Source organism: Mobula hypostoma, chromosome 5, assembly GCF_963921235.1.
Source record: "Mobula hypostoma chromosome 5, sMobHyp1.1, whole genome shotgun sequence".
Lineage (NCBI taxonomy): Eukaryota > Metazoa > Chordata > Chondrichthyes > Myliobatiformes > Myliobatidae > Mobula > Mobula hypostoma.
In genome coordinates this window covers 121,439,279-121,457,928 of record NC_086101.1, presented here as the reverse complement: position 1 = coordinate 121,457,928, position 18,650 = coordinate 121,439,279, and the positions used below count along the sequence as shown (strand labels likewise).

At 41.3% G+C, this 18,650-nt stretch overlaps 1 protein-coding gene across 4 annotated transcripts in view; it reads right to left on the bottom strand.

Moving 5' to 3' along the window:
• Window positions 1-18,650, bottom strand: part of c9orf72 (C9orf72-SMCR8 complex subunit) — a 55,072-nt gene that overhangs the window by 16,178 nt on the left and 20,244 nt on the right. For 2 of the 4 annotated variants that reach the window (XM_063048908.1, XM_063048910.1), the window contains exons 6-8: window positions 11,265-11,381; window positions 9,330-9,565; window positions 157-214 (exon numbers count right to left, since the gene is read on the bottom strand). In XM_063048908.1, the coding sequence (XP_062904978.1) occupies window positions 157-214; window positions 9,330-9,565; window positions 11,265-11,381 (411 nt within the window). Of the gene's footprint in view, window positions 1-156; window positions 215-9,329; window positions 9,566-11,264; window positions 11,382-18,650 lie in introns of those variants that run through there. The other 2 variants (XM_063048909.1, XR_010018054.1) reach the window with 2 other exon arrangements.

Below are 18,650 nucleotides of genomic sequence, written 5' to 3'. Positions count from 1 at the left end.
AAATTTATGAGACTTCCTCCACCAAAACAAGAAACACTACGTTTCAGCACAAATTAAGGGCCATTATTTCCACTATTAAACCCTTAAACAAATAATCTATAATCACCTAGCAATTAACTCTGATATCACAAATGACATATTTCCAATACATCTTACCTGATCTAAAAATGATTTCACTAACGTGTCCCGATTCATCACATCCTGGAATATATTCCTAAGAGAGAGTTCAGTGAAATGCAATTTTAAAAATACAACCAAATTACAAAAACTGAGTTTTTAAATGACTGAGAAAGTAACTAGAATTACACAGAGAACTTTTACTTCTAAGAGTCTGAAGTTATCTTGATCAGATAAGACAAAACTACTATTTGCTGCAATATTGCACAAATAAGGAAGTCACTTATATTCTAAAACTCTAAAAATTTATTCTTAAATATTTCTCGGCAGGTAAAAATCATTGACAAATAAATCAAGACATTCTGTGATAGTTTATACACCAAAAGATATCAATGGTTGGAGAACAAATCCCTGCTTGGCTAGCTGTTCTACAATTTTCCATAGTGCTTTTATACTTAGAATATACCATAGAGAAGACTGAAGAATAAGTATATCACAGAAATATACAGCATTATGAATTCACTATGCTTTTTTCTATTTCAGTAATTACTGGAGTGAAAGAGAATTCCTTTTCAAATATGTGCTCATTATTTATAAAGCAGCACAAATTTAGTAGATTGTTGGGGAAGTGATACAACTTGATCTTGGATTTTGCTCACCCAATGATAAGAAGGAGTATCTGGGGAGAGTGCAGAAGAGGTTTATCAGGATGCTGCCTGAATTAGAGGTGTGTGATGTAAGGAGATTTTGGACAAACTTGGGTTGTTTTCTCTGGAGTGACAGAGGAGGAGGGGAGATCTGTAAGTATTTCCTAAGGTTAGGAGAGACACAGACACCTAGCCAGTACCATTTTCCTCAGGGCTGTAAAGTCTAGTACCAGAGGGCAAGCATTTAAGGTGAGAAGGGGAAGGTTTAAAGATGATGTCTGGAGCAGGCTTTTTTTTTTAAAAAGAGAAAAACAGAGTGGCAGGTGCCTGGAATGCACTGACAGGATTGGTCATCCCCAATAATGTCTGTTTGGTTGGTAAGGTTGGATGAGATTGCTGAGTTTCAGATGCGTTGTGACAATGACTGCTCATTGCCTGCAGAGTTATGGATCTTCTTGTGTTCATTTTGGGAAGTGCCTGCTCTTCTAACGGTCAACACACACAAAATGCTGGAGGAATTCAGCAGGTCAGGCAGCATCCTACCTGGCCTGCTGAGTTCCTCTAGCATTTTATGTATGTTGCTTGGATTTCCAGCATTTGTAGATTTTCTCTTGCTTGTGATTGGTCTATTAACAGTTGGTCAGTCTCATGCCACAAGCTAGGGTGCTGCTTACAACCCCCAACAACCCCCCCCCCAACGACTTCTATTTCCCCTAACGTCCCCTTAGGACCGGTAAGCACCCCTGCTGGGAATCAGTGGTTTAGTTCAGCCTGTTCCTGTGCTGTACTATTCTACATTCTGCTTACTGTAATTAGAAGACAACACAGAAGCTGTGCTGTTTTTACAAACTGCTCATACAACCCTCAATGTCTGTACCAAACACAATGTCAAATTAAGCTAGATCTCTTCTACTCGTATATAATCCAAATCCCACAATTCCCCTACAGATTCATGTCTAACAGCCTCTTAAATGTCACAATTGTACCTGCTTCCACCATGTCAGTGGCAGCCAATTCCAGACAACTGGCACTGTAAAACAAAAAGATTTGCTCTGCACATCTCCTTGGAACTTTGCCCCTCTCACCTTAAATGCATTTTGCCCAATATTTGACATTTTTTAACCTTAGAAAAAGATTCTGAATATCTAACCTAACTTATACCTCTTAGTTTTATAAACTTCAATCAGGTTTCTCCTATGGTCCAATGTTCTAGAGAGAAAAATCCAAGTTTGTATAACCTTCCCTTATAGCTTATATCTTCTAATCCAGACAGCGTCTTGGTAAACCTTTCTAAACCTTTGCCAAAACTTCCAAATGCATTCTAGAATGGGGCAACAAGAATTGCACAGAATATTCCAAGTACAGCCTAACCAAAGTTTTAGAGCTAGAACATGACATTTCAACTCAAATGCTCTAATCAATGAAGGCAAGCATGCTATACTCTTCACTACCCTAGATTTGGCAGTGAGTGTACGTGGACAAATATATTAATGCACCATTAAGAATACATTTATGAACATCTCAAAATCATTGCCACACTCAAGTCAAGGGATCCAGGATCTCAAGTATTCCAGTAAATTAATGAACTCTACTTTTCCTCAGAATTTCAGATGGTGATGATGAGAAGGCACACAGGGGAGATATACCAACCGATTGAGTGGTGTCGCAGCAATAACCTTGCACTCAACGTCAGTAAGACCAAAGAACTGATTGTGGACTTCAGAAAAGATCAGACGAGTGAACACACCCCAGTCCCCAGAGGGATCAGAAGAGGAAAGAGTGAGCAAGTTCCAGGGCGTCAATATCTCTGAGGACTTAACCTGGACCCAACATAATGACGCAGCTCTAAAGGTGGCAAGACAGCGGCTATATTTCATTAGGGGTTTGAGGAGATTTGGTCACCTAAAACATTTGCAAATTTCTACAGATATACCTTGGAGAGCGGGCTGCATCACCATCTGGTATGGGGGGGGGGGAGTGGGGAGCTACTGCACAAAATTGAAGTAAACTGCAGAGAGTTGTAAAATTAGTCAGCTCAATCATGGACACTAGCCCCAACAGTATCCAGGATATCTTCAAAGAGCAGTGCCGCAAAAAGGCGGCGCCTGTCATTAAGGACCCCACCACCCAGGACATGTTCTTTTCTCATTGTTATCATCAGGAAGAAGGTATAGAAGCCTGAAGGAACACACTCGATCATTCAGTAGCAGCTTCTTCTTCTCTGCCATCTGATTTCTAAATGGACATTGAACCCATGAACCCTTACTACATTTTTATTTCAATTTTTTTGCTCTACTTATTAATTTAACTAAAATATATATTATATATATTCTAATACTTACTATAATTCAGTTTTTTTTCTCTATATTATCATGCATTTCTTGTACTACTGCTGTGAAGTTTACAAATTTCACAACAACAGTTGCAAGAAAAGGTTTGTAAACCCTTTGTAATTACCTGGTTTTTTGCATTAGTTACTCATAAAATGTGGTCTGATCTTCATCTAAGTCACAATAGTAAACAAACACAATCTGCCTAAACTAGTAACAACAGTACTTCTCAAGTCTTTATTGAACACATTGATTAATCATTCACAGTTCAGGCTGGAAAACGTATGTGAGCCTTTGTATTTATTTACTTGCAGAACCTTCTTTAGCAGCAATAACATCCATTAAACATTTCTTGTCGCTGCTGATCAGACTTGTACAATGGTGAGGAGGAATTTTAGACCATTCCTCTATACAAAACTGTTTCAGTTCATCAATATTTCTGGGATACCTTGCACGAACAGCCCTCTTCAGGTCATGCCACAGCATCTCAATTGGGTTAAGGTCTGGGCTCCGACTTGGCCATTCTAAGACACAAATTTTCTTTGTTTTAAGCTATTCTGTTGTTGATTTACTCTTGTGTTTTGGATCATTGTTACATCATCCAACTTCTATTAAGCTTCAGGTGACTGACTGCTACCCTGACATTCTCCTGTAAAATGTCTTCATACAATTTTGAGTTCATTGTTCCCTCAACGATTGGAAGCTGTCCAGGTTCTGAAGCAGCAAAGCAGACCCAAACCATGGTGTCCCTTCTACAATGCTTCACAGTTGGGATGAGGTTTTGGTCTGGGTGTGCAGTGCCCTTTTTCCTCCAAACATAGTAATGTGCATTTTTACCAAAAAGTTCACCTTTGGTCTCATCTGTCTACAGAACATTGTCACAGAAGCATTGTGGAACACCAGGTGATCTTTTGCAAACTTGAGACATGCAGCAATGTTTTTTTTGGAGAGAAATGATTTCTTCTGTGGTATCCTTCCATGATCACCATTCTTGTTCAGGCTAATAAACTATTCTCGGGCTCCTTGGAAAGCCCGAGAAGAGTTTATTCCTCATATACACCAGGAAAGTTTTTTTGTGAAAACATGAGTGAGTGAGCCGGGAGCAGAGTGAAGGCTTAAGGGTTTGGCTAAACAGGCTTAGGCGGGAAAGGGCGAGGCGAAGAGGGTTTGGTTATTCATTTTTTTTCCCCACTGTTATTTGAAGAGAGGAGGAAGTATGAGTGTGAGGGCAGCTTGTTCTCAGTGCCGGATGTGGGAGGCCCTGGAGTCTCCAAGCCTCCCGGACAGCCACATCTGCGCCAGGTGCGTCGAGATGTAGCTCCTAAGAGACCGCATTAGGAAACTGGAGCTGCAGCTCGATGACCTTCGTCTTATCAGAGAGAGTGAGGAGTTGACAGAGAGAAGTTACAGGCAGGTGGTCACACCGGAGCCACGGGAGGCAGACAACTGGGTCAGGGTTAGGAGGGGGAATAAGAAGAATAAAGTAATAGAGAGTACACCTGTGGCTGTGGCGCTTGACAATAAGTATTCCTCTTAGTGTACTGTTGGGGGGGACAGCATACCTGGGGGAAGCAACACTGGCCGTGCCTCCGACACAGAGTCCAGCCCTGTAGCTAAGAAGGGTAGGGAAAGGAAGAGGAGGGCAACAGTAATAGGGTACTCAATAGTTAGGGGGTCAGATAGACGATTCTGTGGACGAAGTCAGGAGACCCGGATGGTAGTTTGCCTCCCTGGTGCCAGGGTCCGTGATGTTTCTGATCGCGTCCAAGAGATCGTGAAGTGGGAGGGAGAGGAGCCAGAGGTCATGGTACATGTAGGTACCAATGACATAGGTTGGAAAAGGGAAGATATCCTGAAAGAAGAATATAGGGAGTTAGGAAGGGAGTTGAAAAAAAGGATGAAAAAGGTAGTAATCTCAGGATTACTGCCTGTGCTATGCGACAGTGAGAGTAGGAATGCAATGAGATGTAGGATAAATGCATGGCTGAGAGATTGGAGCAAGGGGCAGGGATTTGGGTTTTTGGATCATTGGGACCACTATTGGCACAGGCATGACCTGTACAAAAGGGACGGATTGCATTTGAATCATAGGGGGACCAATATCCTGGCGGGGAGATTTGCGAGGGCTACTAAGGTGACTTTAAACTAGAATGGTTGGGGGGAGGGAATCAAATTAAGGAGACTAGGAGAGGGGAGGTTGATGTAAGGGAAAAAGAAGAAGAAGATAACAAAGTTGTTTGCTCAATTAAGGATAAACAGAGAGTGGGAGGGGGAGAGTTTCTTAAATGCATCTATTTTAATGCTAGGAGCTTGTAAGAAAGGTGGATGAGCTTAGAGCATGGATTGATACCTGGAAATATAATGTTGTAGCTATTAGTGAAACATGGTTTGCAGGAGAGGTATGATTAGCAACTAAATATTCCAGGATTTCATTGCTTTTGGTGTGATAGAATAGGAGGGGCAAGAGGGGTAGGTGTTGCATTGCTTGTCAGAGATTATATAACAGCAGTGCTCTGGCAGGATAGATTAGTGGACTCGTCTAGGGAGGCTATTTGGGTGGAACTGAGGAATAGGAAAGGTGTTGTGACGCTTATAGGGGTGTATTATAGACCACTTAATGGGGACCGAGAACTGGAAGAGCAAATTTGTAAGGAGATAGCAGATATTTGTAGTAAGCACAAGGTTGTGATTGTGGGAGACTTTAATTTTCCACACATAGACTGGGAAGCCCATTCTGTAAAAGGGCTGGATGGTTTGGCGTTTGTAAAATATATGCAGGATAGTTTTTTGAAGCAATACATAGAGGTACCAACTGGAGAAGGGGCAGTGTTGGATCTCCTGTTAGGGAATGAGACAGGGCAGGTGATGGAGGTATTTGTTGGGGAGCACTTCGGGTCCAGTGATCACAATACAATTAGTTTCAGTGTAATTATGGAGAAGGATAGGACTGGACCTAGGATTGAGATTTTTGATTGGAGAAAGGCTAACTTTGAGGAGATGCGAAAGGATTTAGAAGGAGTGGAATGGGAAAATTTGGTTTATGGGAAGGATGTAACAGAGAAATGGAGGTCATTTAAAGGTGAAATTTTGAGGGTTCAGAATCTTTATGTTCCTGTTAGGTTGAAAGGAAAGGTTAAAAGTTTGAGAGAGCCATGGTTTTCAAGAGATATTAGAAACTTGGTTCAGAAAAAGAGATCTTCAATAAATATAGGCAGCTTGGAATTAATGAGGTACTCGAGGAATATAAAGAATGTAAAAAGAATCTTAAGAAAGAAATTAGAAAAGCTAAAAGAAGATACGAGGCTGCTTTGGCAAGTAAGGTGAAAATAAATCCAAAGGGTTTCTAGTGGCAAAAGGATAGTGAGGGATAAAATTGGTCCCTTGGAGAATCAGAGTGGACGGCTATGTGCGGAGCCAAAAGAGATGGGGGAGATTTTGAACAATTTCTTTTCTTCGGTATTCACTAAGGAAAAGGATATTGAATTGTGTAAGGTAAAGGAAACAAGTAGGGTAGTTATGGAAAGTATGACAATTAAAGAAGAGGAAGTACTGACACTTTTAATGAATATAAAAGTGGATAAGTCTCCGGGTCCGGACAAGATATTCCCTAGGACTTTGAGGGAGGTTAGTGTAGAAATAGCAGGGGCTCCGACAGAAATATTTCATATGTCATTAGAAACAGGAATGGTGCCGGAGGACTGGAGTATTGCTCATGTGGTTCCATTGTTTAAAAAGGGTTCTAAGAGTAAACCTGGCAATTATCGGCCTGTAAGTTTGACATTAGTGGTGGGTAAATTGATGGAAAGTATTCTTAGAGAGATGGTATATATAATTTTCTGGATAGACAGGGTCTGATTAGGAACAGTCAACATGGATTTGTGTGTGGAAGGTCATGTTTGACAAATCTTATTGCATTTTTTGATGAGGTTACTAAGAAAGTTGACGAGGGTAAAACGGTGGATGTTGTCTATACGGACTTCAGTAAGGCCTTTGACAAGGTTCCACACGGAAGGTTAGTTAGGAAGGTTCAATCATTAGGCATTAATATGGAAGTAGTAAAATGGATTCAGCAGTGGCTAGATGGGAGACGCCAGAGAGTAGTGGTGGCTAACTGTGTGTCAGATTGGAGGATGGTGTGTAGCAATGTGCCTCAAGGATCTGTACTGGGTCCAATGTTGTTTGCAATATATATTAATGATCTGGATGGTGGGGTTGTAAATTGGATGAGTAAGTATGCAGATGATACTAAGATAGGTGGTGTTGTGGATGATGAGATAGGTTTCCAAAACATGCAGAGAGATTTAGGACAGTTAGAAAAGTGGACTGAAAGATGGCAGATGGAGTTTAATGCTGAAAAATGTGAGGTGCTACATTTTGGTAGAACTAATCAAAATAGGACATACATGGTAAATGGTAGGACATTAAAGAATGCTTTACAACAGAGGGATCTAGGAATAATGGTGCATAGTTCCCTGAAGATGGAATTTCATGTGGATAGGGTGGTGAAGAAAGCTTTGGTATGCTGGCCTTTATTAATCAGAGCATTGAGTATAGGAGTTGGGATGTAATGTTGAATTTGTATAAGGCATTGGTAAGGCCAAATCTGGAGTACTGTGTACAGTTCTGGTCACCGAGTTATAGGAAAGATGTCAATAAAATTGAGAGAGTACAGAGGAGGTTTACTAAAATGCTGCCTGGGTTTCATCTCCTAAGTTACAGAGAAAGGTTGAACAAGTTAGGTCTTTATTCTTTGGAGTGTAGAAGGTTGAGGGGAGACTTGATAGAGGTGTTTAAAATTATGAGGGGGATTGATAGAGTTGACGTGGTTGGACTTTTTCCATTGAGAGTGGGGAAGATTCAAACAAGAGGGCATGGGTTGAGAATTAGAGGACAAAAGTTTAGGGGTAACATGAGGGGGAACTTCTTTACTCAGAGAGTGGTAGCCTGTATGGAATGAGCTTCCAGCAGAAGTGGTTGAGGCAGGTTCTATGTTGTTGTTTAAAGTTAAATTGGATAGATATATGGACAGGAAAGGTATCGAGGGTTATGGGCTGAGTGCAGGTAGGTGGGAATAGGATTAAGAGTTCGGCGTGGACTCGAAGGGCCAAGATGGCCTGTTTCCGTGCTGTAATTGTTATATGGTTATATATGGTTATATGAACAGAGACTTTAGCAAGTCCTACAGATATCTGCAGGTCTTTTGCTATTACCCTTGGGTTCTTTTTCACACTCTTCAGCATTGTATGGTCTGCTGCTGGTGTGATCTTTGCAGGGTGCCCACTTCTCGGAAGAGTAGCAACAGACCTGAGTTTCTTCCATTTATAGACAATTTCTCTTACTGTGAACTGATAAACATTCAGGTCTTTAGAAATGCTTTTGTAGCTCTTTCAAGCTTCATGCATCTCTACAATTCTTCTTTTAAGGTCCTCTGAAGGTTGTTTCGATCAAGGCAACATGAACATAAACAAATCTTTCTTGAGCAGAACAGGCTCTGTCAGTAACCAACTTTGTGTGTCATCTTGATAGGGCAGGGCACCTCGACAACCCATACCTCTAATCCCATTTCATTGACTGGAAAACCTGACTCCAAATAGCTTTTGCAGAAGGCATTACCCCAGAGGCTCACATACTTTTTTGAACCTAGACTGTGACTGTTTAAATGGCGCACTCAGTATTGATGAGAAGTAGTACAATTGTTTGTGTTATTAGTTTAGACAGATTGTGCTTGTCTATTATTGTGACTTAGATGGAGATTCAACTTTTAAATGATTAGTTAATGCAGAAAACCAGGTAACTGCAAAAGCTCACAAACTTTTCCTTGCAACTGGACCGGTGATATTAAACCTGATTCTGTTTTTGAGAAACAACCCCCAGGACTCAGATGATTGAAATATTAGCAACTAAATATTCAGCCAGTATTTTCACTCAAAGTTCCATAAAACAGTGACAAAAGTTTGCATCAAATGCATTACTACAAAGCCTCAGATATGGAAAAATGATAAAAAATGAGTGATTAGATATCTTAACAGTTTTTCTTAATTATTAGCATACTGTTAGAATTTTACTCATTCTTTCTCGAATTCTCCAACTAATATGATTTTCTTGTATAATGACCAAGTATTTAATTCATTTTTTTTTTCTCAAACACAGGATTCCATTCCAATCTCTAGCTCCATAGATAGCACAAAAATAAAAAAAATTGTTAAAAAAGCATCAATTGTTTTAAAATACATACAGGTTAGGGGTGAAACTTTCATCCATATGAATTATGGTATCAGGAATTACTACTTCTTCTGATGCAGTCTTCTGAAGTGTGACAAGTTCCATGTTCATATAATTCTGCTGGTTATAAATATGTTCATGGCATGGGGCCATCTGCTTCACTGTGTTAACATCAACATCAATGTGTGTGGTTGGGTACGGAGCATACATAATCTGACGATAAGGCAGTACAAAGCTACCAGTAGCATCCTGAAACAATAAAAATTCATATTTGTAGTAAGTAGAGGCATCAATATTCAATGATTTCATTCCTCAATGATCAAAGATAAATTGGATATACTGAATCTTTAACAATTCACCTTTATATTACTTACTGTCAATGCTTTGATTCAAATGGAAAATTGTTGTGGCTCAAAAATTTGCAGCTCCTGTTATTTTAATTATATTCTTATTGAATATTTAAACAAATATCTTAATTTTAACCCATGTATTAACAGCATAATTTATAAGAATGATGTATGATAATTCTGCAAACTTAAAACCCTTGATTCAGAACTGGAATTCAGAAGAATGAGGAGTGACCCAATTGAAACCTATTGAATGTTGAAAGCCTCCATAGAGTGAATGTGGAGAGGATGTTTCCTATGGTGGGAGTGTCTAAAACCAGAGGACACAGCCTCAGATAGAGGGGAATCCTTTTAGAACAGATGAGAAGAAATTTCTTCAGCCAGAAAGTACTGAATCTGTGGAATTTGTTGCCACAGACAGCTGTGGAGGCCAAGTCTTGATGTATATTTAAGGCAGAGGTCAATAAATTCTCAATTGTTCAGGACATGAAGGGATGTTGGCGGGGGGGGGGGAGAGGCAGGAGACTGGGGCTGAGAGGAAAAATGGTTCAGCCATGAAATGGCGGAGCAAACTCAATGGGCCAAATGGCCTAATTCTGCTCCTGTGTCTTATGGTCTAATGATTTGAATTTATCACAATTATCTCTTAGCACTAGATTCATTCCCTCCCTTAAACTGTAATAACAGTTAACTTTTCTTTCTGGTGATTATAGTTACTCAAGTTGGAACACTTCATGAGTTAGGGCAAGAGGCACCTGGGCAAACATTAGTATTTGAAAAAGGCTCTTCTACAAAATAAATGATAAGCATAGATGCACATACCCTGTTCCATCTTTGTATTATGCACAATTATAAATTTACATTATCTGCACAATGTTCTTGGTGACCTTGATTATTAAATCTATTTATATTTGGTCATGATTGACCTGATACTGTTCTATTCTGAGAAATGTTAAAGACAATTTAGCACACTCTAGACTGCAGGGCATCTTGATCATTATATATGAAATATCCTGATTCGTCCAGGGAGCTACTTTCATTTGCAGAAAAGCAAAATCTCCGTTTCTTGAATCTCCATCCCAATCTGCTCTTCAGCACTGTTAAAAAGAAGCTCCAGAATGCATCTAGTACTTCATTAAAGTCAATCGACAGAGTAGAAAACGAAAATGCATGCAAAGATGAGTTTAACCCAGATTATTTAAAGTTTAATTTAGCAAAGAACAGATAATCTGACTCAGTTTTTGTTACTATTAACACTGTAACATTATGTATATGCTGTACTTATACTATAATGAGACACTGGTTAGGAAAAACAGTGTAACAAATTTTCTTTGGTGATTAAAAACCTTGCAAACCAAAATACATTAACACATTGAAATATGGTGTAAAACCCACTCATTAAATTAACAAAGATCAATTCCCTGATTTCTGGAGCAGTTCCTAAAACTAAAAGAAATGCAATGTACCAATCAACCCATATGCAGGAATGACCTGCCTGTATTATAGGTCAGAACATGATAATTAAAACAGAATAGATAAGGAAATGCATTTGGAAAGAGAATTCCATAAAATTGAGGAAAAGAAGCACATTTTATAAGTACCTTCAAAAGGCCCTGAACAAACAGTCCCGAATTATATTTGAAAGAACCACTGGCATTAGCAAGTCGAGAGCACTTTCGTTCATTTGGAGTCAAGAAAAGGCACAGCGTGCGAACCATCTGTCAATGTACAGAGATATTTATAAGCTTATATGTTAATAAATGAATTAACAGGAGTAGGCCACTCAGCCCATCCAGCCTGCTCTGTTAATTTGTTTCCACTCCATTCCAGATCCACCTGTCCAGAACCTTATATTACCTTTTTGATCAATAATCTGCATATGCCTCAAAATTATTTTAAGACTGGCCTTCTCCTGTATTTTGTGGTGGGTTCCAAAGGCACACAATCCCCTGAAATAAACTTTGCCTCCCCTGTTGTTAAGAGGGCAATTTCTTATTTTTGAACAATGATCTGGAATCTCCCACAAGTGGAACCATCCTCTTTATGTCACCCTGTTAAGGCATCTCAGGAACTCCATGTGTTACAATCTTTTAATTCTACTCAACTCCAGTAGATACAATGGACACAAGACTCTGCAAAAACTGCAAAATGAAGCAGCAAACAAATAGCCTAAGGAACTCAAGTTGCATCATGGACCTACATGAAGGATTTCAACCTGACAGGTTGACTGTTGAAATGCTCCTTCACGGATGCTGCCTACGCCACTGAATTCCTCCAGTGGATACAACCCTAGACTGTTCAACCTTTCCTCATAAAAAAAAATCTACCCATCCAGCTGGTCTAATAGCTCTTCCAGCATATTAACATCCTTCCCTAAATACAGAAAGACAATTCACAGCTACACCAGACTGGTCTCACAATTACTCCAAACAAAACCTATGTTTGTATTTAAATTCTCCAACAATAAACAATTAAAATATTCAATTAGCTTTCCAATTACTGGCTGTACCAGCCTCTTACTTTTTGTGAATCACATATTAGGATACTCAGTTTTTTTCTGCATCTTAGATCTTTGCAATTTCTCAGTATCAATGTGATGTTTTTTCAGGAGCTACTTTCACGATTTCCCATGTTATGTTGTATTTTCGCATTACTTTGGTCACTTCCTTAATCTAGATGTAGCCTCATGTCCACTTTCGCAGCTTATTTTCCGTCAAAGTGTTATCAACAAATTCAGCAACCAAACCTTCAGTACCATCATCCAAATCATTTATATAAATGATAATGCTGAGGCCCAGCATAAATCAGTGCAATTCAGCACTTGATGCATTTTGCTAAGCAGTAAAATACCAATCCATGCCTAACCTGTTCCCTGTTAGCCAAAATTGGATCAGCCTTGGATCAGTGCAGCAGACACGATGGACGAAATGGCCTAATTCTGCTTTTATAGCTCATGGTGTAACTAATATCCCAATCATGCCAAACATTACCTCCCACACAAAGAGCTTTTATTTCTTGCAATAGCATTTGACACAGCAGCTTATTCAATGTTTTCTCAAAATTGAATTATAATACATACACTGGCTCCCCTTTATTCAAGTTACATTGTTAAAGAATGTCAATAAATTGGTCAAATATGATAGCCCTTTCGAAAAGGCATGGTGTCTTTGCCCCATTATATTGATATTCTTTCTAGATACTCTTTCTAAATATTCTGCCAAACAGCTTTCACGAGGCAGTTTATCACAAATGCCAGAGAAACAGAGCAAAAACAAACCTCATGGAACATATAATTCACACTGACAATCAACCACCCCTTTTACAATTAATCTTTTTTTCAGTTTCCCTACATTCCCATCAATCCACCGCACCTCCTCCCACCAATGTTCTACACACCAGGGGCAATTTAAAGTGGCAACCTGTGCATCTTTGGGATGAAATGGCAAAACACAGTACCTGAAGGAAACCCACACAGTCACTGAGTGAACATGCAAACGTTACACAGATAAAACTCAAAGCTAGCCAGAAAACTTTAGAACTTTTTTAAAGTCCTAACCATTGCCAAATCACCTCTGTCTACAAAATGAACTTTTGCAATTTTAAAAATCACAGAAAATTTACCATATGAAGACGGCCATGTGACTCATTCCGCAGACAGTTCTAACATAAATTCCATGCTCCTGTATTCCACACCCTGGCTGAAAAATGATCCTATATATTTTTTTAAACACACACAAAATGCCGGAGAAACTCAGCAGGCCAGGCAGCATTATGGAAAAGAGTAAAGAGCCGACTTTTCAGGCCGAGACCCTTCACCAGGACTGAAAAAAAAAGATGAGAAGTTAGAGTAAGAAATTGGGGGGAGGGTTCGAAGAATTACAAGGTGATAGGTGAAACCAGGAAAGAAGGAGGGGTGAAGTAAAGAGCTGGGAAGTTGATTGGTGAAAGGGATAAAGGGCTGGAGAAGGGGGAATCTGTGAGGAGAGAGTAGAAGACCATGGAAGGAAGTGAAGGGGGAAGAGCACCAGAGGGAGGTGATGGGCAAGGTAAGGGGATTAAGTGAGAAAGGGAAATGGGAATGGGAATGGTGGGGTGGGTGCAATTACAGGAAGCTTGAGAAATTGAAGTTCATGTCATCAGATTGTAGACTGTAGGCTATCCAGATGGACTTTTAAGGTATTGCTCCTTCAACCCGAGTGTAGCTTCATTGCAGCAGTGTTGAAATGGGGGAGGGAAGTAGAAGTAAAATGGGTGGCCACTGGGAGATCCTGTTTTTTTCTGGCAGACGGACATTGGTACTTGGCGAAGCGGTCTCCCAATCCACATTGGATCCCACCGATATACAGCAGTCCACACCAGTAGCACTGGATATGGTAAATGACCCCAACAGACTCACAGGTGAAGTATTGCCTCACCTGGAAGGGCTCTTTGGGACCCTGAATGGTAGTGAGGGAGGTGGTGTAGGGGCAAGTGTAGCACTTGTTCTGACTGCAAGGATAAGTACCTGGAGGGAGTCAGTGGGAAGGGATAAATGGACAAAGGAGTGACATAGGAAGTGATCCCTGCTGAAAGCAGAAAGTGGTGGTGGGGGGCGGGGAGAGAAGAGAAGGCGGTGGGATCCCATTGGAGATGACAGAAACTACAGAGAATTATGTGCTGGACGCAGAAGCTACGAGGGTGGTAAAAGACGACAAGAGGAACCCTATCCCTGGTAGGGAGAATAGGTTTAGGAATAGGGTTCCTCTTGTCCTCACCTACCACCCCAGTAGCTTTTGCGTCCAGCTCATAATTCTCTGTAACTTCCGCCATCTGCCCCCACCTAATTGCCACCCCTTTCACCATTCCCATTTCCTTCTCTCAGCCTATCTCCTTACCTGCCCATCACCTCCCTCTGGTGCTCCTTCCCCTTGCCTTTCTTCCATAGTCTTCTGCCCTCAATCCGGTTTCCCCTTCTCTTTCAGCTGTCAACTTCCCAGCTACTTACTTCAACCCTCCCCCTACCCCATTTCACCTCTCACCTTGTACTTCTTCCTCCTTTTCCCCCCAGATTCTTGCTCTAATTTCTCATCTTTTTCTCCAGTCCTGAAGAAAGATCTTGGCCCAAGATGAGGATAGTTTATTCTTTTTCTTAGACTTTGCCCAGCCTGAGTTCCTCCAGCACTTTGCATATGTTAATTGGATTTTCAGCATTTGCAGATTTTCTTGTCTTTGTGCAAGGAGAGGCCAATGGACGGGCCAGAGACGGTGGAGCCGGCAGATGGATCGGAGAAGGTTCAGAGGAGCTACCTGGGTGCAGACCATGCTGCTGCCTGCTACTCAAAGACATCATATTGGTGCATAAGAAGCAGTGTGCAGTGCATCCATGTGTGACTGTCTTGCACGTATTTCTTGCGATCACAAGACGCTGTTGGTCATTGATAATGTGAGATGCCGCAGGCCTGTTTCCCTTGTTTGGTGGCGAGACAGGTGACGAGGCAGCAGCATGGCCTCAGTTGTAGCGATGACAAGGCCTCAAGCAGGCCTGCCTGCTGCTGTAGTCCAGGTGAGACGACACCGGAGGCAGTATAGCATGGCGTCTGTGCTCGGTTGGGAACTGGCCTCTCCTGTCAGTGCTGCCCTCCAGTGTTCAACAGGCGGAAGGACAGGCTGGATTGCCAGGAGCTGTACCATCAATCTGCATGTCGCTCAGGGACTTGAACTATACTTGTGTTCCCTTGCTGAATGATGTGTGTGCGTCTTTTTTCCTGTCACTACTTTGAATGTATGTTATGCACTTGGGTCCCAGAGCAGCACTGTCTTGTTTGACTGTATCCCTGTATGCTCTGAATGATAATTAAACTTGATTTGAAGAATACGGAGTTAGCCTGTCAGCCAATGAAGGTACAGCAATTAGAGGCTAATTGGCAACTGGGCAATTAGTCTATAGATATTAGACTACATCTTTTTAACTCATCCTTTTATCCAGTCCTGCTATCTTTAATGAACTGTGCACATATATTCCAAGGTGCCTTCAATTTTCCATATCATTTATTGACTTGTTGCATCTCCTTAAAGGGATTCCCTCACATTTTGATGAATTAAATTCCAGTGTCCATTTTCCTGCCTAGATCATCACCATATATTTCGAACATATTAAAGATTTTCATCTTTATTGCCAATCCAGACCGAAGAACCCTTCATTCAGATTTTAAGTTTTAAGATTGTGGTAAAGGAACTTTTAACTTTGTTTTGTTCGTTTCTCTTTCAAACACATATTCCTTTCCAGCTTTGTTCATTTTCCACGCCCAAACTTATCTATTCTGACTTCACAGTTTGCCTCACTGTCTTGTGGAAGATGCCTCAAAGGTGATCTCTAATTGCATTAAGTTCTACTTTGTGCATATGAAGTTTGTGATTTCCCATACGTTTATAAGTGAGCCGACCAATTGAGAACAAAATCCACCCCACAATCTTAGAACTTGTACGCTGTAATAATGGTTTATCTTGCAGTTTACATGCAAATGTATTGTTCTGTAGTCTTCCTACTGTACAAAACATGTAACATTTTCTGTGGACATAAGAGACGGCAGGTGCAGGAAAACTGGAGCAACACACAAAGCTGGAAGAACTTAGTGGGTCAGGCAACACCTATGGAGGGAAAGGACAGTGGAAGCTTCGAGTTGAACCTCTTCATCAGGAATGGAGAGAAAGAAATAGCCAGTATAAAAAAGGGAGGGAAGGGTGGAGCAAGAGCTGGCAGGTGATAGGTGAATCCAGGTGGGGAGGGGTCAGAGGCAGATGGGGGGAGGGAAGAGAGTGGGAATAATGGCAGAACCTGGGAGGTGAGAGATAGAAGTGACAATGGCTGAAGAAGATGGAATCTAATGGGAGAGGAACGTTAAACATGAACTAATGGGAAAGAGATGAGGACGGAACTAGCAGGAGGAATGTGTGAGTGATGTTGGAGAGGGTGGGACGGGGAAGGAGAAAGAATAATGTGAGCCAGTGGGTTCAGAACAAAACAAAACTGGGCTGGTGAGTAAGGGGCAAAGGGAAATGATGGCTAAGAGTTAGAGAATTCAACGTTTATGACATCAGATTAGAGATGACAAAGGCAGAACATGAGATACTACTCCTCCAATCTGCATCAAGCTACAATCTAGTAATAGAGGCCATTTTGAACAGCTAAATCAGTGTGGGAATGGGAAGTGGCATTAAAATGGCTGGCTAACTGGGAGGTTCTGGTGGGCAAACCGGAGCTTCTTGATGGACTGCTCTCCAAATCTGCATCAGGTCTGACTGATGTCAAAGGAAGTCGCCCTGAGAGCAAAGGATGCTCTAAATGATATTACAGAATCCAAATGTGAAGGACTGTTCAGATTCCTGAATGATGGCAAGGAAACACTTAGCGGGGCAGGTGTAACACTTAATGGGGTTGATAGATAAATGCCTGGAACAGGCTTCATGGGGAGGGATGAGCCTGCCCACGAGGCAAGGAAGTCAGAATCAGAATTAATATGACTGGCATGTGTCGTAAAATTTGTTGTTTTGTGGCAGCTGTACAACAAAACATTGGTGGCTCAGCAGAGCAACACCACGCAACATAACATTCTCAAAACTAGGACCCAGCAATAAGCGCTGAACAGGAGTCCACTTAAATAATCAGACAGCATGGAAAAGCTGTGCTAGTCAAAATAACCTTATCAAGATTACACAGAAAGCACCAGGGATTAACAACTCTTGTTAAGACAACAGTTAACAAATTCCGGTGCTCGGAAAACCTCGGATCCCAACACTCTCCACTCCCCACATGGGCTTGAAGAGCTCATTACACAGTCCTTCCAGGTGTGGCAATACTTCACTACGAATCTGTTAGAGTAGTCTACTGTATTCCGGTGCTCCAGATGTGGCCTCTTCTACGTTAGTGAGGTCCAACATAAATTGGGGTACTGCTTTGTCGAGCACCTCCAATCCATCTGCAAAATGCAGAATTTGCAATGACCAACCGTTTAAATTCCTATCCTCATTCTCATTCCAAAAAGTCAGTCCATGGCCTCCTATTCTGCCACAACGAGGCCACTCTCAAGTTGGAGAATCAACACCTCTGATCCATCTAGATGGCGTGAACATCAATTTCTCCTTCCAGTAATTTTTTTGCTCTCTCTTCCCCCCCTCTGGCCTCTTACCTCTTTTTCCTCACCCGCCTCTCCCCCTTTCCTTTCTCCCATCTCTTATGTTCCTTCTTCTCCAGCCATTTGCCTTTTCCGATTATCACTTCCCAATTTCTTACTTCATCCTCCCCTTTTCCACCACCTGGCTTCACCTGTCACCTTCAAACTTGTTGTCCTTCCCCTCCCCTCACCTTCTTATTCTGGCTCTTCTCCCTTCCTTTCCAGTCCTAATGAAGGATCTCAGCCTGAAATATCGACTGTAGATTCATTTCCATAGTCAGTGCCTGAACTGCTGAGTTCCTCCAGCATTTTGTGAGGTGAGGGATTGATGTCCCATCGACTGAGTTGAGAAGATCCAGAATGGGTAGAAGGTAAGAGGGGCATGATGGTGATCACAGAACTTGAGGTGTGGATTCAGGGGAGCAAAGGTAAGGCCACTGCTAAGGACAGAACATTCGAATTATCCCAGCAACTGCATTAAGTTTTACACCTGCTCCTACAGCTCCTCCAGCACCATCATCCAGAGCTGTAAACAGTTCTTCCAGGTGAGATGGATCTTCAGATACGAATCCATCAATGTTATTTATTGCTTCTAGTGTTCCCAGTATGTCCTCCTCTACACCAGGGGAAACATTCCATCATGAAGCTCTGGTCCATCCACTGTATCTCCCGGTTAGCCAGCCACTTTAATTCTTTTTCCCATTTCCACACCAGCACATCTGTTCAGGGTGCCTCCACTACCAGCTCACAGCTAGATGCAGATTAGAGGAACAGCAGCTCATATTCTGCCTTGGTCATCTCCAACCTGATAGTACAAACATTAAATTCTCCAATTTT